The 21,581-nt window shown below is 32.4% G+C and overlaps 2 protein-coding genes across 2 annotated transcripts; one reads left to right on the plus strand and one right to left on the minus strand.

Moving 5' to 3' along the window:
* The first annotated feature begins 2,341 nt into the window (after positions 1 to 2,341).
* Positions 2,342 to 6,060, plus strand: LOC111019414 (26S proteasome non-ATPase regulatory subunit 7 homolog A). The gene is made up of 10 exons (XM_022295790.2): positions 2,342 to 2,720; positions 3,528 to 3,620; positions 3,709 to 3,790; positions 4,010 to 4,106; positions 4,280 to 4,355; positions 4,442 to 4,500; positions 4,657 to 4,779; positions 5,363 to 5,420; positions 5,505 to 5,590; positions 5,684 to 6,060. Exons 1-10 carry the CDS (start codon positions 2,534 to 2,536, stop codon positions 5,756 to 5,758), a joined length of 936 nt encoding a protein of 311 aa, XP_022151482.1. The 5' UTR covers positions 2,342 to 2,533; the 3' UTR covers positions 5,759 to 6,060.
* An 11,146-nt stretch (positions 6,061 to 17,206) lies between these two features.
* LOC148213308 (putative acetyltransferase At3g50280) lies at positions 17,207 to 19,173 on the minus strand. Its single transcript, XM_088125935.1, has one exon. The coding sequence runs from the start codon at positions 18,985 to 18,987 to the stop codon at positions 17,560 to 17,562; it is 1,428 nt and encodes a 475-aa protein (XP_087982061.1). The 5' UTR covers positions 18,988 to 19,173; the 3' UTR covers positions 17,207 to 17,559.
* Positions 19,174 to 21,581: the final 2,408 nt, after the last annotated feature.

Consider the following 21,581-nt stretch of genomic DNA (forward strand, 5'->3'; position numbering starts at 1 on the left):
TGTTAAAATTGAATTTGACAATGCTGATCCTAACATAACCAATTCGTCTAAGGTTCATATTCTTGAAAAAAAAAGACAAAACGAAATTGTGTTTGACATTATAAGCTGTTGAATTGGTTAGACATGTATCCAAACATGTCTCATGATTCAAAATAACTTGTGACTCAATGTAATTTATAATTCAAACACTGACTCAAAACTTAGTGAGTTGCAACTCGATAATACCTACTCATGACACTAAACAAATCGAACTTTTTTTTTTCTCCGAGTACACTAAACAATCGAACTCGACACAATATCTAATGTTCTTGATAAAACTTTTGTTACTGTATATTTTGAAAAAAAAATGGAACTTGATTTAAAATATTATTTTTAACTATAAAATAAAAATTATTTTTTTATATATCATTAATGCTCAATAATTAATTAGTTTTCAATTGTGTGTGGGAAAATACCAATCACCAAACTGAATGGTAGATTTTAGTATCTTTTGTTAACTCTTAATGCATATTTGGTACTTCTGTAAATTGTGTACATTTCGTTGCTTTTGTAAGTTTCTAATTTGTAAATTTTTTTGGTAAAAATTAACAAAGAAATAGAAGCATTTATTTATTTATTGGTACATTTTTTGTCAATTTTTTTTACTATATATACATTATTTAGTACTATTTTTACTAATTTTTTTTTAAAATTGTTCATTTTCTCAAGTTGATTACATAAATGATAAATGTGACATAATAAAGATCTAATATATATGAAAAATAAAATTGAAGAAGTAATTGTAAATATGATAAAAGGTAAAACACGCGGTTATCTCAATCAATATTACTCGGGACGTAATGACACATTTCTAATCAAAAGGTCGTAAATTTGAATCCTACCTCAACTCGTTGTACTAAAAAAAAAATCAATATTATATGAGTTGATGATATATTATGTAAATTTATAATTATTGCAAAAAAAAAAATGTTGCCATTATCCTTTTACGAGCAACCTCAAATAAATACAAGATTTTTGACCGTCTTTGAGAATGGACTCAACAATGGAAGGCAAAAGAAAAAAAGAAAATAAAGAAGAAAAGAAAAGAGAATAAGGAATATTAAATCTTTATTTTCGAAATAAATTCTTCTTTCTTTTTGGGATGCCGATAATTTAATATTCTCAATTCTCAATGGACAATGCCATCCCTCTCACTTGTAAATTCGAAATACTTCATAAAATTTAATACGTGGACTATTAATATAAATAGAAGAAGACAGATATTAAGTATAAATTTATAACTTTGAGATGTCTTGAATTATCACTAGATTTAAAAAATTGAACTATTTAACTTAGGGTAAATTTAATCCTCCAATATTTTCTCAATCTGATGCAACTCTGAACTAAAAAAGAAAGCTAAATATATTATTTTGTCTTAAAAATATACATTATATTATAATTTTGCCCTCATGTTCTAAAAGTTACAATTTCATCCGCAATGAAGTAAAAAAAAAAAAAAAATTAACATGTAGAAAAATATCCATTTATATAAAACAATATTTTCTTAAATATCACATCATCGTTTCTTTATTCAATTTATATTATTATGTACATTAGAAACTTTCTAATTTTTGAGAAATATAAGTATTTGACAACTATTCAAGTTTCTTATTTTTCACTGTTCATTTTAGAAACAAGTGTCTTGTAGTTTTTAAATTTTTTTTCCAAAACATAAATAAAATCATTTATTTATTATTCTCGATTTATAAAATTCATAATAAACATTTTAAAAAATAAATAAAACGTAAAAAATTTGAATATTTAAATTAATAAAATTAATTTAGATATAAAAATTGTACTTTTGAAAATTTAAAAGGGTAGAGAATTAAAAATTAGAAATAATTACAGAACATATTTTTATTTATTTCTTAAATAGGAAAAAACAAAAAATAGTTACTGAACCAAGTTATTTTTTTCTTTATTAAAAAAGAAGAAACGAAAGAAAAAACCAATAAATGAGGAAAAAACTCTAAAAAATTTGTAATAAATTTTAAATGTTGAATATTTACGTCTAAGGTCAAGTATTTAATGTTACATGATGATATGTGGCAAGGTAGTCTCCAGTAGGTCGTGTTTTCATACCGTTGCTGGAGGATTATGAATTGATTTCAAGTTGTAGTAGCATGAACATAAAATGTTTTCGTTTTCATTTTTTCCTTTTTAAAGACTAAGTAGACACAGTTATTAAAAAGTCTGAACATAGCTCTGAACTAGAACTAAGGCACATGTTCACATCTCGACCCACGTGGCTTTATTGTATTAAAAGAAAAAATACTTAATTTTGAAATGTAGAAAACTAAAACGGTTCATTTTACATGAATTCTCCATCAAGAAACCAAACGAGAAAGGACCAACCAGAAAAAAAGCTTATGAAAGCGGAGAGTGGAGGGGGGCCCTTTACCAGTAGGGGAAGAAAGCTCACAAACGAACATCGGCGACCAGTTTCCAGAAGAGTTCGAAGCAAAAATCACCGGACGGCGCCGGAGATATCGCCATGGATGTGATCAAGTCGCAGCAAATATCATCCCGTCCCATTGAGAAAGTAGTTGTTCATCCTCTGGTGTTGCTCAGTATCGTCGACAACTACAACCGAGTTGCCAAGGATACCAGTAAGCGAGTTGTTGGAGTTCTTCTCGGTAGCTCTTTCAGAGGCACCGTTGATGTGACCAATAGCTATGCAGGTTCTGTATTTCAATTTCTTAGCAACTTGATTTGGTTCTTAGTTTTTTATTTTCTTAGTTTGGATTTGAGATGTTCTGTTTTGGTTCTTTCTGTTGGAAATGTTAGAATGTTTTGCTGGTTACGGGAAACTAGGGCTTTTTAATTAGGTTGGGTTCAATATCCGGGTTCCCTGTGTCTTATATGACGCATTATGGAGATTAGTAACTGCTTTAAATTGGTTCTACTGGTTGTTTGGGCTTTTATGTGAAATTGTGGTTGCACTGTAAGCAAATTTGGCTTGTTATTGCTTGTTAGGACTTGCGCGACTGAATTTGAGCCGTTCTTTTAGTATGAAATGAATTTCTGGCCCTTGTTTCGCTAGCTAAATAAACTATTAAATTTGAAGTTGAAGAAGCAAATTTCTTGATTTCTTTGAATTCATCAAAAGTGGATTTGCGTTGAGGGTTTAGATTGTTCAATTGGGCACACCTGTTGGATGCAAGTGCTCTGATTGCAATATCTAATGAATAGTTAGTCGTTTTTCTATGTAATTGTGATTGAGATGAGAACTGATCCAGGTCTTCCAGCCACCACAGTTTAGTTGTCGGGTTCAGTTGTTGATTGAGGGCGTTTGTGTGTTGGTATGAATGAGATTAAACATTTATCTTTTTTAAGAAGATTTTCTAGAATTTTGTTGAGAGCGTTTTCTGATGTCATAAAGTTTGCATCCTATAGGTCGGAGGTTTGTCAGAATTGTAGTACATTTTTAATATGGGAAGTGTTTTTCCAATACTATTTTTAAGTAACATATATTCTCATCAATTTAGTGCCCTTTGAGGAGGATGATAAAGACCCCAGCATATGGTTTCTTGACCACAATTATCATGAATCTATGTTTTCAATGTTCAAGAGAATAAATGGTTAGTGTTTTCTTACTAATATCTGTTTATACTTTTATTTACCTGTTTTTAATTTGAATTTATAATTATTATCTGTTAACTGTTTCAGCTAAGGAGCACATCATAGGCTGGTATAGTACTGGCCCAAAATTACGTGAAAATGATTTAGAGATTCACCAATTGTTCCACAAGTAAGATCGCCTATCTGCATTTGGTTTGAATATTTTGATAAAGTGATGTGCTAGTTATATCTTTACATGGGTAGCCATACTCAATATGAACTCTTATGTATTTCTTGTGATCTAACTTTGGACCTTTTCTCTCTTAAAACAAGTTCTAATGGAACAATTTTGCATTGACAAAGGACATGCATAATTGACATCTGGATTTGTTTTTCTTTTGAACTACAGTTATGTACCAAATCCGGTTCTTGTGATCATCGATGTCCAACCCAAGGAGCTTGGTATACCTACCAAGGCCTATTATGATGTTGAAGAAGTTAAGGAGGTATTGGCATGTCACCCTGTCATGTTTAGTTGTGTACCCTGTTATTATTATAGCATGAAAATTGGAGTAAACTGATTTGTCAATGGATCATAATAGTAAGAAGTCTACAACAAGATGCAGTAAGGGAACACTTGTACTCTTTTAAAATGATACCAACTCCTCATTTTCAACAGAATGAAACACAGAAGAGCCAGAAGATTTTTGTGCATGTGCCTTCAGAAATTGCAGCACATGAGGTTGAGGAAATTGGTAATTCTAATGGGATGCGGAGCTGCATTTCTATTTATGGTGTATCTCTTGTAAGAATTGAATTTTCTCATCCTGCTCATCTACAGGAGTTGAACACTTGCTAAGAGATGTCAAGGACACCACCATCAGCACGCTTGCTACTGAGGTCTGTGATGTTGCTGGGTGTTAGATGACTTCTGTATTTATTCATTTTTACAATATTCACATTTACCTCGAAGTTTTTTTTAAGTTATAGCAAATGTCCTTATGGCTCATAAAAATTCATGGAGAAATTGGAGTTCAATGGAGTTTCATTTTGCAGGTTTCTGGAAAGCTTACAGCCCTAAAAGGTTTAGATGCACGTTTGCGAGAGATTCGGAGTTACCTCGACCTTGTTGTCGATGAAAAACTTCCACTAAATCATGAGATTCTATACCATTTACAGGTTCACTTTTTGATACATTCTCTCTGCATGTGCATGTCATCTAATTGTTTCTTTATGCATACACCATATTTAGTTTTTACTCTAATATCATTATACCAAAAACACTACGAAAAATATTTTTATATGTTGTAAGTTATGAAGAGAGTTTAGAAGACAAAGATATCCTCCACCTAGATTTAGCAAAAAGTTTAACGAAAAGTCCCAGTTCCACCTAAAAGTACTGTATGTCATGACATCTGTGTGAAAAAGATCCATATACTTATCCTAAATAGGCCTTAAACTTTCATCCAAAAGGGGGAAAGGACTGCAATATGATCTCATAAGCAATCATATTTTTCGAGATTCTCTTCCAGTTTCCAATCTCTTCAACAAAATCTGCTACTTACTAAGCTGAATGAGCAGATTGATATCAAACTTCCCTTTTTCTTATGCTTTGGTTATATGCATGTTTCTTTTTATCCAAATCTGGTTCCCCTTTGATTGTCTGCCTGCAAAAAGTGATGCTGAATTTGTTAAGTGCTACAGGCCACTTATTATGCATTAATTCTTAATACAGTAATATTTATCGTATCATTAACCACAGGATGTATTCAACCTGCTTCCTAATCTGAATGTGACTGATTTGGTCAAATCATTTTCAGGTAAAATAAGCCAAAACTTCCAAATCTGCTTACTTAGGGATAATTGAATTTAGGCAGTTGATCTATATCACCCTCTTTATGCAGTAAAAACCAACGATATGATGTTGGTCATATATCTCTCTTCTTTGATCCGAAGCGTGATTGCACTCCATAATTTGATTAATAACAAGGTAATATCCTCCTTAATTTGTTACTTGTATTAGTAATTAATTCACTCACTCAATGTGATGATTTTGATCTCTTATCTATAAACACATATTCAGATGTTAAACAAAGAGCATGAGAAAGCAGAGGATGCAAAACCAGCCACTGTTGTTGCAGCTGCATCTGGAAACTAGATTTGAATGCTCGTCCCTGGGATTTTTAAGTTTTGAAAGAGCTCTCGAGTCTGTTGAAGATACCGGTTATAACTGCGGTCAGGGCTTCTGTTTCTCAAGAATTACATTTCTCCTACAGTTATACAAAGCAAAAGCTAGAACCAGGTGTGCTCTAAATATTTCTCATTTCATATCTGGTTATATGCTTTACTTGAATCTCTCTGTATACTATACAAGTTCAAAACTTGAACTGTTAACTGCTGATCTTTCTCAGTCATTGGACCATATCTTATCAACAAGATTGTTACACAATCTTTCGTTTATAGTCGTATAGACATTTTGGTATTCTAAATACTTTGTTCTTAGTGTTTGTCTGATAAGTTTTAGATGAATTTTCAATATTCTAGATATACTTTTTCAAAATTTACATGATATTTAGTTGTCTGTCTTCTTTTTGTAATTCATGTTTTTCATTTTTCTTAACTTCCCAATGAAATATACTGTAGGACTTTTCTTGACTCAATCCTCTAAATACTATTTCTCAACATACAAAGAAATCCTCTGCATGGAGGGTCCCTTTTTCAGACAGTGACAATGGAAATATTCTACTTTTGAAGGTTTTGTTTGTTTAGAAGTGCTTTTGAAGAAGTAATGATGCCCCTCTTTTGAACATATCTTTGAATACAAAAAGCAAGAGTGGCAATTTTTTGAATGAAGAAATTTAGCAAAGGTTTTCGTTGCTTCGTTGTCTAACAATATTAAGGTTTAAATACTATTTTGGTCCCTGTACTTTCGACTTTGGTTCATTTTGGTCTTTGTGCTTTCTAAACGTCTATTTTGATCTTTGTACTTTCAACATTTGTCCATTTTGGTCTCTACATCCAAAGCGTTTATTTGAAAAAAAAAAAATTCCTTCTTCGGGAAGTTTGTTCAAGTGTAGTTAAAAAGTAAAACATAACAGAATAGATATAAAAACAAAATTGCTACCAAGCCTCACAAAATCAGAAATGGGATGTGAATGTAAACCCTAAAATTTAAGGAATATGCAATTTGATGAGATCTCATTTATAAGGGGATGGAGACTTGAATGGCTCTGATTTTAACACTTCAAATTAAATGAGTGTAATTGGTGAAGGGGAAGTATCAGTGGGGTTTGGTTTGGGTGGGCCCTTCAGAAAGCTTCAACTCAAGCTTCAATGGAGCTCCAATTTCCATAATAATTTAAGACATTTATTTTGTATTTTCCCTTTTAATTATTGCATTTTTATAAAGTCAATGTAAATAGTAAATGATTTAATATCCTACAAATTGTCAATCAAATGTAGTAAAATCAGGCAGTTGGCTCGTGATTAATCGAGTTGCGCGCAAATTGGCTCGTACACACAAATATAAAAAAAAGAATTTATTATTACATTCGTAGTTACGCGTAAACGGGGTCGAACACAAATATAAAAAAATAAAATATTACTACATTTGTAGCTGCAAAAAGAAGATGGGATTTCTTTTGGATTTTCCTTCTTAATTATTGTTAATGCTCATTTAATGCCCTTTGGACCAATGATTTCTTATTGGTTAGACGTGTCAAAATCAGTGTTATTAATATTACACAATTATTGCTCTCCCCTTCCCCTCCCTATCTAAATTTCTAAAAAATTTCAGACCATTTAAATGGCCAAAAAAAGAAAAAAGACTTGCATTTCCTTATCAAGAGAGATATACTCTTTAATGTTGGATCTGAGCATATCTTAGCGGATAAGAGGTATTGTTTCTTAAAGTTGAAGGTTTGATTTCCACCTCAAAAAAAAAAGATTACTTTCTAATATAGCTTATAGAATAAAAATATTAGTAGAATCTATTTATTTATTAAACATAATCTAATAAAAAAAACATTTATATAAAAAGGTAAGTAAGAGTATTTTTATTGATAAAAAGCCAAGTTGTGTCGAATAGAACAAAATTCTAAGTAAGATCTTAATCTATGGTGTTTATTCGATGTAGGTGCGTACTAAGTAGATTGGCACATGCTATAACTAGAGTAACCACTAGCTTCTAAGGCTTTTGCTAAACTATAATTTTTAATAAATAAATAAATAAAGATCGATTGAAATATTATCGTAAATATATGACATGATCGAGTTCAATCATTGAAAGTGTTTGACTATTGAAGTTTGTGGATATGAAGGAACTAGATCAAAGTTTAAGGTAATAATAATTTACTTGAATTGACCCTTTTTTTCTAAACACGAAGAAAATATTATAATTGACATAATTCTTTATTTATTTCCTAGCCAACTTAAATTATATTATCATTTAGCCAACCCAAAATTCAACTCTATAGGTATATGCCATTATTAAATTATCCTATAGAAATATAAACTCTTTTGGTATTTTTTTTTTTTGCATATGAATATTTTAGTCTTTATGCTTTAAAAAATAAATTGTATTATAGCCCTTATAATTATTTATATTATCTAGATAAATTAAAAAAAAGAGCCTCTATTAATGTAATTCTATTATTGCATAATATGTAAAGCAATTTATGAACTAAGGTACAACATTTTATTATTATTATAATAATAATTGTAATAATGCAGGGTAACTTTTAAGAATGGGCAACTGGTGAAATGCCAATTTCACAAACTTTTCCACCTCAATTTCTTCTCATAGACATAAAAGAAAATCCAATAATTAAAACCCAATCATAAACCTAAAAAATTAATCAATTAGCATCAAATTTGACAAATTTTTTTTTTAAATTAATTTTTTTAGGTTTAATAATAGCTTTTTAAAATATTAACTAATTAAAAATTTAAAAAAATTTTGAAGGTCAAATTATAAGTTTAGTTCCTAAATTTTTAGTTCATGTGCTTTAAAATATATTTAACAGATATAAAAATTTTCAAATATGTGTTTATTTAGTCTATATATTTGAAAAAATTAGCTATAACTTTTAATTTTTTATTTAGTAGTCTCTATCCTTAATTCTATATTATTATTAGCAAAGTTTTTTTTTTATAAAATATGTGGGGGTGGGAGATCGAACTCATGACCTCTTGGTTAGAGATAGGTGCCTTAACCACTTGATACTCGGTTTGACAAACTAGTAAAATTATTAATATACCTATTAGACACAAAATTCAAAATCCAAACGTTGAAATTTTTTTAAAATACAAAGATCACTGTATAGAACACAATTCTATCGACAGCATAAATAAGTCCAATAAACTAAATCAATAGAGTTGATGATAAATTACCATACATATAATCTAACAAAATTTTTACCAATACGAACATAAACTTAATTTTTTAAAGACATATACCTCAAGACGAAAAATACTTAACTTTTGAATAGTGAGTACCAAATCTTCCATATACCCACCCAAAAAAAAATGACTCCTCATTATTGTTTTAAAACAAATTCTTCGCTCTTGCATTTCTTATCAAACATATTTAGGAGAGAGAGATAATATTTGGTCCTAGGGAAAAAACAAATTTTCATAAAATAAAAGGATGTCCTTTTTTTTAATGAAGAAATTAAGAAATTAAACAACCTAAACTTGATGTACCAATAAATTATCATACATGTAATTTAACAAAATTAATACGAAAAGACTAAAAAACCAAATTTTCATAAAATACAACCTAAAATTAAAAATAAAAATGGAAAAAAAGAAGGAGAAGAAGAAAGAAAAGTAAGAAGAAGTAGAACAAATTTAGCATTAATTAAAATGAAGGGGATGATGATGAGATCAAACAGAAGAAGAAGAAGAAGAAGAAGAAGAAGAAGAAGAATTGAAGAAGTTGATGCAGTCTTTAACGGCTTCAGCACGGTGAGAATCCTCCATGGAGTGATCTGAAACCGAATGGGATCTGTTGAAATTCGAATTTGAATTATTTGCACACGAGTTTTTCTTCGAACAAGATCTCTTCTTGAACGAGACGTATCGGAGAACTTTGGCCACGTTGGCGCGGAGGCGGCGGAGGAAACTTTCCGGCGAGAATCTGGCGGCGGATTTGGCCGGAATCACGCGGAAGGCCCAGAACACGGTGATAACAGATCTCTTCTTGTTTCTTGGGACAGCTGGCAGCTGATCGGAACCTGAACTGAAACTCACTCGCCGGCTGCTGCTTTTTGACATTTCTTCGTCTGCGTCTGCTTCTTGTTGAAGAGAGAGAGAGGGAAAACAGAGAGTGATTTTATTGTGTAGAATAAACCAAATTTAGTACTCGTGAAAAAAAACATATATAAATGCTGGTTTTATATATTAGCTGTCTCTACCCAATCTTTCTCTCTCTCTCCCTTTTTCAAATTTGGGATCAATTACAAGGTTTTTTTTTTTCCCTCCTTATTCTTCTTCTTCTTCTTCTACTTCTATTTACCCGTTATACTTTAAGTTCATCTTTCAGTTTCAATTAAGTTTCTAATAAGTTATTGAAATTTTTAATTTTTTTTTTATAACAGGTTGTCTTAGACAACCTAAACGTGGGTTAGCTTAGCTATAATCGACACGTGTTTCTGACAAGAAGGTTATGAGTTCAAATCTTCCACTCCATTTGTTGTAAAAAAAAGAACTTTAATAGGAGAAAATTTTCAGTTCTATAGGCCAGAATGCCATACTTAATTTGTCCTATTTTGTTTTTATAAATAATTTTTTAACATTAGTAAACCTCTTATTAATTTTAATACGATGATGACATGACAGACAGTGAATGGAAGACGTACCAAAAATATCCTCATTTAATAAGTATATGCTTCGATTTGTACAAAATCAACCTAATCTTTAAATAATGCAGTCAAATTATGAAGTTGATTACCATATTCATCTATTAGACACATAATTAAAAGTTTAAGGATTAATTAGAAACTTTTTAAAGTATGTGGATAAAATAGCAAATAGGCACAATATCGAAGTTTAGGAGCATACTAGAATTTTTTTCTTCTTTTGGAAAATTGAACTAAGTGACATTAAAATAAATATGTATTAAAAAAAATATCATTACTTTTTGTTTTTTTTTTAAATGTCACGAAAGGAACTTTTTGTACTAAAATAAGAAAAGTTATTCTCATGCATACGAAAAGAAAAAAGTTAGTCTCATGTGATTGTATACGTTTGTAATTTATGCAATTTTTTAAAATTTTAAACCTAATGCTATATATATAAATACATATTTATTTTTGAACTATTTTTATAATTGTCTCTTTTTTGTTTTGAAGTTTACAAACTAAACAGACACAATCTTAAAATTTTAGATACTAAACTTGTAATTTAATCTCAAATATTCTCTTTGTACGCTTTAATTATGCATAAAAATCATCTAAAGTCATTGATATTATTTTTTTTATATAAATATTTAAGAGAAACCTAATATTAGGCACAATTTGTCCATTTATTAATCGTTAGATGTATTTTTATAGAAAGAACAAATGTTTGAAGTGTCGAAGCCACCTGTAATAGACTAGATGTCAAGTATTAAATTGGACTTAGATTGATTAATAAATCATCCATAAAGGCAAAAATGTATTTGTAACCAAAGTTGTAACCAAAATGCATTGTTTTGGTACATTGTCTTTCTTTTTTTTTTTCTCACTCATTTACGTATTAAAAAGTTGGATGTAAAATTTGAGTTAAAATTTTGCAAATAAAATATAAATAGTCACTTATTAAGAGTAAAGAAACCAAAACAAATTTCATAATAAAATGGAATAAAATAATATTTAAACTAAAATTTTCCATCCCTACATGTCTCTCAATAATTAATAAATCTATTTATTTTTGGCTAGACAATATTAATATCTATTAGGTAACCAATATATGGCAAAATGGTCGAGCATGGGCAGGAGTAGGTTTTTATTTTTATTTTTTTGGTATTCATTTTTTTAAAACAATTTTGAATTCAAATTTAACTAATTAAAACAAAAATAGACTTTCGATGGCTATTTTAATAATGATTTCTATTTTTAAAATATAAGTTATGGAAAGCTACTCCTGCCTATGTTTTCTTTCTTTTTAAAAATTAATTTTACCTTTAAATTTCAAAATAAAAAAATTAAAATTTCCGAAAATTACTTCTTCAGTTTTCAAACTGACTAGAATTCTTTTATAGACTTAATTTTAAAAAATAGAAAACCAAATATGAAAGAGTAAGAGAAAGTTGTTGAATAAGAAAAATATTTAGGTACTTTCTTTTTTCTTTTTTGTATTTTTTTAAAATAATACTAAGGTGCTTAACTACAATTATATTTTTGACTCTTTTTTTCTTTCAAAAAAATAAAAAACGGTCAAGATTTTATTGATGATTAGTGCGGAGCGATAAATACCTAATTATTTTTTATTGAATAATGGAGTTCGGGGTCAAAAAGGGGAGAGAGAGATTTCGGGTCGTTGAACAACCACAAGAGAGAAAGGAGAGAGAATAATAAAATTGTGGAGGGCAAATGACCTTAAACTTAAGGTCAAAATGGTACCTAGAGAAAAGACAGCAGTGTAGACAATTTTTCCATATCAAAATGTTGTTTTTCTTTTTTCGGAAAAAAAAAAAAGAATCTCACTTTTTGATAAGAAAATTTCAGCAGTTGAATTGACAATTTTTCCTATCAAAATGTTGTTTTTCTTTTCCTTTTTCAAAGAAAAGAAAACCACTTTTTAATAGGAAAATTTGACTGCTTTTTTCTTTTCTTTTCTGTTCTTTTTTTCTTTTTGAATGACTATCAATTATGCAAATGGTAATTTTGTAATTTACAATCTTAGAGTCAGAGAGAAGAGATACCATTTCTAAAATTACTGCCAAGTTTACTTAAATGATGAGTATTGGTTGAAGTGAAGCTAAAAAATAAGTAAATAAATTCCAATAAGATATCACATTCATGATTTTATAATTTTTTTAGTTTACAAAAATATTTATCTTTTAAAAAGTTATATTTGCAAATACTCCAAATAAAATACAAAGTTTGTGTTGATGAAATATAGAAAGGTGAGGAAAGGGGGAATTTGGGTCTGTAATTAGAAAATGGGCCTATCTAACAAACTTGATGGGCCTCCAATTTCCAGCCCATGAAAGGGAAAGAAGTGGTGACTTTTCATTCTATTTGTCGGAAGCACTTGGATTGTGTAATTAGAAAATGGGCCTACTTCCATGATTGATGGGCCAAAGAATGGGCCGTATATTATAAAATTAGTAACTAAAAAATAGTTTACAATTATAATAAAAAAGTATATGTCAATCAATCATGATTACAATAAATTTTTTTTATATAAAAGTTAATTAATTATTAATTACTCCTTTTCTTTCCAGTACACATGCAGGGTGAGGATCGAAATCACAACGTTTTGATTGATGATATATGCCAATTATCGATGAGCTAGGTTCGCTTTGTCAATTGTTAATTACTTTGATTATAGTTTATCACCATTAGTTAATTATATAAAACAATTTTTTTTAATACAACAAATTGAAAGTATGAGTGTTTGAACTCTCGATATCAAGAAAATGAGTAGGTGTCAATTACCGTTGAACTATGTTTACGTTAGTAGTTAATTTTATATAAAACAATGCTTATAAGAAAATAAGAAATTCTATTAAGTCAATTACTAATTAATCATTTTTTAATAAAAGGATCATACTTACATCTATTCACAAGACCTTTGAGGTCTTTGACTTAGCTACAAAATTCATTCACTCCAAAATACTAGGAGCAATAATAAAAATTAATTTGACGCTTTAGTGATCGTGCCAACTTTATTTGGTAAGGTTTAAATACTATTTTGATATCTATATTTTGGATTTGAGTTTATTTTAGTTTCTATACTTTCAAAACGTCTATTTTAAAAGGTAGATTCAGAGATTTGACTCACGACACAGAAAAGTAAGGTAAAATAGTATATGATAAAATTTTTTAAAATATTCATAGGTTCATATATATGTTACCATTGCAATAAAAAAATTTAGTTTTTAGACTAGGGTCTCGGTAATTCTCCCAAAATGACTTTTATATCAAATCAGTCAGAATTGGTATTACTGGACAAAATTACTAAGAATTTGATCGCGTAAGAATTTGATCTAGCGACCTCGGGATGAAGGACGGATAGCACGATGACTAGTAGACCAATAAATTAAACCAATCGCTGATGTTTGCTATGTTATGGGGGCACTTGGACCCTTCTTGGATCATAATTTTAGTATAAAAATTCACTGGCTAAATTTCTTGAATGTGGTCATAAATTTGTATTAAAGGGTTTAACTATGTATAAAACTTGTGTTATTGTAAATATAGATCAAATTGGTCACTTTTTAAAAGCACATGAGACTAAAATAGATGTTTTGAAACTACAATGACTAAAATGAACAAATATTGAAAGTACAGGAATCAAAACGAAAGTTGTGAAAATATAGGGAACAAAATACATGAAAGGCACCAAACTACTATTCAAATCAAAATGATAATATTCAAACCCTTTTCTCTTTGACAATTGAAAATTCACACTCCACAATTAAAAAGCAATTAGAAACTAGAACTATTCAAGCAATTGGTGTGGCGCACAAGAAAGAATTTAAAGGGATAGATATAAGTTGTGTCCAATGATTGCAAAAATTGAAAGACAATTTGGCCATTTTGAAAAAAAAAATAAAAAATAATAAAAAAAGAGAGGAAAAGAAAGTTCATCATAAATTGCCAAAGCCAATGGGGCCTCCTACCGGCCTTCGCTCATCTTGGCTACCACAAAATTATCACTATTCATTTTCTTTCTATAGGAAAGGTAAAGTTTTGAACTGTTTGAATACGTTGAGCTTCTTCTAGCCATTCCCATGAGCTCTTAATATTCAAATTTGATGTTACAATAGTATCTTTATCTAGTACATAGTTAGGTAAGGATACATTGCGTCGTGCTAGAAAATTAATGACCCTTCTTTCTCCTTTGAATTAATTGAGACTTTTTCTTCGAAAGTTTGGTGGAAATATTTGTGGATCGTGCACGCACTTGATGAAACAATGAGTATGTGGGATTCAGGCGTATCTGCTACGACAAATGTCACACGTTACACCTTTCATGAGATTTGTGGCCCTATCCGATCATTATTTGGGCATTACCTTTTTCGTTTTCTATATGATATTCTATTTGCAACCCAGTTCTTTATATCCTCTTAACTTCAAAATTTTTTAATATTTTATCTTAATTAATATGATATGAGAACATATAAGAGTACTTTTTTGATTGATCGGGACGAAATCATACTCGGACAGTTTGGACTATTTTGGGAATCGTAACTCAGAACAAAAGTTTTTGGTTGAAAGCACAAAGGTTATTCTTTTTTTAGCAGCACTTCTATTGAAAAGATAACTATTAGTTTCACTTTTCAGGGTGCTTTGCTTTTTTGAACAAGTAATTTGATTATAAGCATCAAATCAATTTGATCTTTTGTTATGTCTGGGTGAAATTAGAGTTTGCCACCTGGTCCTATCACCTTGACACACGTGTTCAAGCCTCAACTAGAATAGGATGAGGTAGGGAGCTAGACGAGGTTCATGTTGGGTTATAAGATGTGCAAACAAAGTCTCACATTGGATAGGAAAGAAAGTAATTCATGGTATATAGTCGGGCTGTTAAAAAAACTCGACAACTCGAAGAACCCAACCCAAATGGTTGGGTTGGGTAAAGTCTCGGTCTGGGGGCTGAGATTGAGCCGAATGAGTTGAATCGGGTCGAGAGTTCAAATTTTAAAAAATCAGGTCAATCATTTGCCAAAGCGAGTATAACTCAGCGGTAATTGGCATACCTGCTGTACTAAAAAAATCACTCGTAGCAGATCGCGATCGTGAAGGACTTTTCATTTTCCCTTTTCTTCTTTGTTTCTCATCGCAACCGTGAACATCCCTAGTATATAGATGAGAACAATCTCAATTATCTTCATTCACATTGTGTAGGGAAGAGAGTGATTTGTCTCTTGGGAGATGGTACAGTGACAAGCGCTTGACCTTGAGGTACCACCTACCTAGAGGTCTCAAGTTCGAGCCCCGCACTGATCATAGACGAAAATTGTGAACGAATCCATAGGGCGAACCAAAAAGTGCTCGTACATGATGTCCATAACAAACTGAAAATATAATAAAAAGAGGTTTAAATTCGAGAATTGAAGTCTTGATCTAGTTTGAAGATATTGAGTTGAAAAGTTCCATTTCTCTCTTAATCATCCCTAGCCGAGCTCGTTATGGATTCTTGAGGCATGACAAATTTGTTTCCTTGGTTCACATCATTATCTCTTCTTGTGATAAAAGATATTGAAAGTTCTAGCTCAGTACCGACCTAAGCATCGACTTGAGGTTCAACACTATCAAATAATCCAAAACACATACCTTATACGTAGGTACATATTGGAACCAGCCTAGTAATGGTAACAAGGTGAAGATTGTCATTTTGTCAATCGAGAAAAAAGATACTTAAATTCTTGTGTTAGTGCTGCTTTTCATATTCCAAAGTAACAAAAAGAAAAAAATAAATGACCACAAATGTGATATTGATATATTTTTATTTGGAATCAATTTCGGTGTTCATAAAGGTAAAATTAATTATTGAATGGTTAACTTCCAAAATTGTTTATAAATCTGTTTCATGATGAAAATTGTACTGCCATGAGTAGAACAGGAAAGACCAACTTTGAAGGTCTTCTCTTTGATAGCCGACCTGCTCTCTTGAGGACCGATCTGAAGACCTTGTTTGATGGACGACCTAAAGAGGTCCCTGAAGGCCTTGCCTGATGGCCAACCTGAGGCCTTTCTTGAAGGCCGACTTGAAGGTATTCCCTGAAGATCATTCAATGGATGAATTACCTTCCATATTTAGCCAAATTCTAGATGACAAGAGTATGAATTGGAATAGCTACCCACGATAGGCCGACCTTGGTCCCGACCTGCTCAACCGTCGGTCGAATTTCTTGTCAGGTACCTCAGCCTATAAATAGGACACTTCACTCTTCAGTCAAGTATCGTATCCTAGCTCGGCCTCCATACTAAGGTCGGACTCATAACTGACTTGACATCGGAGTGTTTGTTCCCTTGTGCAAGTCTTTCTTTGCCTAGTGGCAGCTCGTTCGTGACACTTCAGCTCATCCCAGCCAGTCGACCTTGACCCTTTGAGCTGGTCATCCCTTTCCAAGGATACCCAAGCTCATCGTGCGGTCATACCTGGAGCAGGTCAAGCTCTTCCGCGTGGCCAACCTTGACCAGGTCATACTCCGTCACATTTTTTTGCATAAACAAAATCAATAGGCCATTAAATGTTCTTGCTCATAATTTAGCAAAAGGGTTAAAAATGACCAGAACATAGCGAAACTCACCAACAATCATAGATGAGTCGAACTCGATAGAAACAGTGAACGTTCTGAATCACAAAGAAATCTACTACTGAAATTCAAGTAGTTTTAATTGGATGTCTTTAACAAGATACTTTAATTGCAAACATTAACAAGAAAGTATTTAATAATAAATCAGTTTGGTATTTGATTCTACAGATTCTTTGGTATTTGATTCTACACTGTTAATCATACTTTTAAAATGTTTTTCAATTAAGCAGGTGGGCCAAAACACTTCATAAGTATTTTTTAACAAAACACTATTTGACTTTATGCCAAAAGCATATTTATCTTACTCTTTAAAGATGATGATTTTTTAGTATTGTAAAGTGCTTCTACCGGAGTTAAAAGCACTCCCAAATATACCTACTGCCATCACCGCGGCAAAATCTTGCTTTCTAACTGTCCCCGCTGCAGTAACGGTAAAACTAACTTTTTAATTTTTTCGACTGGGAGCAGTACTCCGCTGCGAACACTCACACCGTAACTGATACGTACTGCATAAACTCCTGGTCGGTTTCAAGACCCGCCATCGTTTCGGGCGCCAAAACCACCTCTAGATCAACGCTTCCCTTCCCTTCATGGCCGGGAAAGGCCGAGATCTTGCCGTCGAATTTGTTGGCGCCGCCGCTTCGGACGGCCACCGGCCGGCCCCATCCGAAATTGTTGTCGTACATTGGAAATCTCGGCGAGCTTCCCATCGTCATCGACGCGCCGTCGGAGTTACCAAGCGGAAACAGCCGCGGCTCCCTCTCCCAATCGGCGATGCCGCGGCGCACCGTCGCGTCGTCGTGCGACGCCACGTTCCGGTGGAGCAAAGCTCCGCACCAGCCCAAGTCTTCGGACAGGAGATCGCCGACCAAAGCGACGGTCGGGATGCTCTGTATCGCGTTGCCGAAGTAAAGCGCAGGAAGCTGCGGCTGAAGCCGGTGGCGGCAGTTCACGGCCATTCTAAACGTCGTAGTTTTCGCCGCGTTCAGCTTCCTCGCCTTCGTCACCGAACGCCATAGCTGCGCACTAAGCGATTGGAATGAGGAAATTTCCAACCTCCCACGCGAAACGTCACCGTTCTGGTTTCCGTTACTACCGTTAACGATTTTCCAACCGTCCTTCGATTGCTTCCCGAGATTCTCGACGGCGTCACAATTCCCGTTACTCCCCAAGAAATTGTCCCTGTTGTTGGCTCTGAGCTTAAGCCTAAGAATCGCCTCTCTGCTGAAATGGAAAATTCTCTCCCTCAGCCGCGTATTTCCGGCGAAGGTTTCCGTCGGACCACCGGCCGGAAACTTCAGCACCGCCGGCGAGTTAAACGCCGTATCGCGGCCAAAGTCCGGCGTCTTGGATATTTTCCCCTTTCCTGCTCCCCTGAAATTAATCTCCGCAAATGTGTTAAAGAAATGCCAGAACGAAGTGCCGTCGGCGACGGCGTGGTTGACGGTGCATCCGATGAAGACGCCGTCGGCGAGCTCGGTGACCTGCACCGCCGCCAGAGGCTTATTATGCCCTAAATAACTCAAAGTCCGATCGAAGGCGAAGAACGCCCTGAAGCAAATCGGAACATCAGGAGGAGACAGGACAGAGTGGATCGAAAGGTGCTTAGCCCTGGCTTCGACGAAATCGACACCGGCGTCGTTACAGGCGAGGAAGATGGCACCGTCGGAATCGGTGGAGAGGCGGCCGGCGAGGGCGGGGAAGTGAGAGAGGGCGGCGGAGAGGGAGCGTTTGAGGGAGGAAATGAGGTCGGAGAAGGAACAGGGCGGGGAATTGAGAAGAACGCCTTTCTGGATGTAGTGGCAGGAGAGCATGGGGATGTCAGAGACAGAGAGCTTGAGCGTTTTAATGGCGGATTTCCGATCGGGAATTACAGTGCAGCGGGAGAGAATGGCGGTTGTTGAAGAAGGCATTTTCGGAATTCGGAATTAATGGGAAATTTGAATTCCGAGGAGTGAGGGGAAAGGGAATTGAGGGGTGAGGGTTTTATATAGAGGATGGAGATGATGGGGAAGTTTGATTCATGCACTTTGCCGTGGCGTTGAATTACAGTGGAAAAGGGAGGGAAAGAATGGGAAAAGAGTGTGTTGGATAAGGAGGAGAGAGATGGACGGCAGGGCGTATATAGTCATATATAATACTCATAATTCACATATATCCTCCTTTCATACTATATAATACTCATAATTCACATATATCCTCCTTTCAAGTTTATAGTACCCGACTTTAATAGATAAGACATCAATGGTGTGAATGTTCGATCTTCGATCTCCGTAATTATTTAATTCGAATCCATATTTAACATAAATTATTGGGAGGGGCGTCATGTGGAAATATTCTATGAGAACATGTTAGACCTCTACTAGTATGAAGTAGATGCGGCAAGAGGGTATATTGTGCAAACTCACGCGGAGCACATCGAAAAGAGAAAGTTGAGTGCACCGTATGAACGCCCTAATATGGTAGAAGGTACAGACAAATCCACCCTATGGGTGTCTGGCACGATGTCAAGTAAACTTAAAATTTCTATCAATTTCTTAAAAATTTAAATTTCCGCCACCCAATTCACTCATATTTGACATTTATAGGTGGCGAGAGACTACATTGAAAAACACGAATATTGGATGGTGAAATAGAGATTCACCATTAGACGGCAAAATAGACAAATTCACTCCACTACGCATGACATTTACTTAATTGATTCCTCGTCTTGAAGAGCATAGATTGGATTCTTATTGATTTGAGTATTGAAATATTTGTTATCCGCTCTCTCCTCACATAACTCACTCCATCTCGCACATGCTCTCGAAATAGTTCAAGATTTAGTATAAAAAATTAAAACAAATGGTAGGGAACTAATTAAAAAAGAAAAATTACTCGAATGTTAGGAACTAAAAAAACATATATTTGGGAATCATCCAACTTTCGGATTCATGAATTTTTCTTCACCAATTAAGAAATAGAAGAGTTTGGTTTCTGTCTATGTAGATCATAAGTTTCGTCGAAGACTTCATAGACATAAAACAACTCTAAAACTACAAGACAATTTGGTGCTTAAACCATTTTTACATTTCCCTTCTAGTTTTTTTATTTTTTTTTAAATTATGATTGTTTTTATACAATTTCAATATAATTTTTTCACCCTTTTTTAAAAACTATTTAAATTCTTAGTCAAATTTTAAACGCAAAGCAAAATTTTTAAAATAATTTATTTAGTTTTCAAAATTTAACCTAGATTTTAAAATTAAATAACAAATGAACGGAGAGGTGAAAGTAATATTTCTTAACTTAATATTTCAAAACAGAAAATAAAAGAACTAAATGGTATCAAACCGGATACAGATATAATTAATATAAGTTTGTTTTTAACTTATCCACATAGTTAGTCGTGATATTTGACAACTTGAGGCTCAACAGGTTAATTTTCTATCTCTGATCAAGAAATGGTGAGTTCGAATTTCTATTCAATATATTATATAAAAAAAAAACACTAATATCTAATATATATTTGGCAACGTGATCCATCTAAGAGACCGAACAATATTTTAAACGAGCATTGAAGAATTTACTAAAACTTTAATTTTGTGCAAGTTGAGGGAGGAGTTGTATCAATTTGACGAAATAAAAACTTACCTTTTCAAGAACGGGTGCAATTTGTATATTTTAATACCAAGTTTCAATCACTTATGTGTAAGAAAATGTAAATAAATAAATAAAACGTTTATGACTATGCTTTGTGATCATTATTGTAAAAAGTAATGTTCTTTTATTAATTCTAATTTTAAGAAAAATGTTTGGATTTTTCCGCCTATTTGAATATGACTCAGGTGGATAAAGATATTACGATATATTAATATATGAGATAGATGATCCAATTTTTCTGCTTCTACTTTGAACTTAAAAAAAGAAGAAAGATTTTTTTTTTGTTTTATTGCGCTTTTTCCTCTTTTTTTTTGTTTTTATCTTTTTCATTAAAATGAGATTATCAATGAGAAAATTATAAAAATACTACACTCTGAATTTTTATTTTTATTTTTTATTTTTCAATCAATAGACCAATGTTACCAAAAGGATAGTGACATAATGGACATTTTAGAATTTAAGGACTAAAAAATTTATAGGTTCTACTTAGAATTCTAACTCAAATTTCAAAGACTGGAGGTATAATTTATTCTAATTAAATTACCAATTTTTATTCAGCACTTGGAAAAATTACTAATCTCTAAATTTTTTTTTAGTACAAAAAAAATAAGCTTACCAACACTGTACCGAAATGGTAATTTTCTAATCTCTTAATTAATTGGGCTATTTTTAAGTTAAATTTAGCACATCATTATAAAATTATGTATTTTACCCTACACTAACTGACAGTTTAAAAAGCAGAAAAAAGAAAGAATTGATTATATTTACAATATTGCCTCTCTTTGACTCTTCTATTGAAGAGCAATTTTTGGGCTATTATTGGATTCATTGATCCTGATATATTGAATGAATCTGAAGAGAAAAA

This window comes from Momordica charantia (genome assembly GCF_013281855.1).
Source record: "Momordica charantia cultivar OHB3-1 chromosome 1 unlocalized genomic scaffold, Mcharantia_2.0 BLBB01000001.1, whole genome shotgun sequence".
Lineage (NCBI taxonomy): Eukaryota > Viridiplantae > Streptophyta > Magnoliopsida > Cucurbitales > Cucurbitaceae > Momordica > Momordica charantia.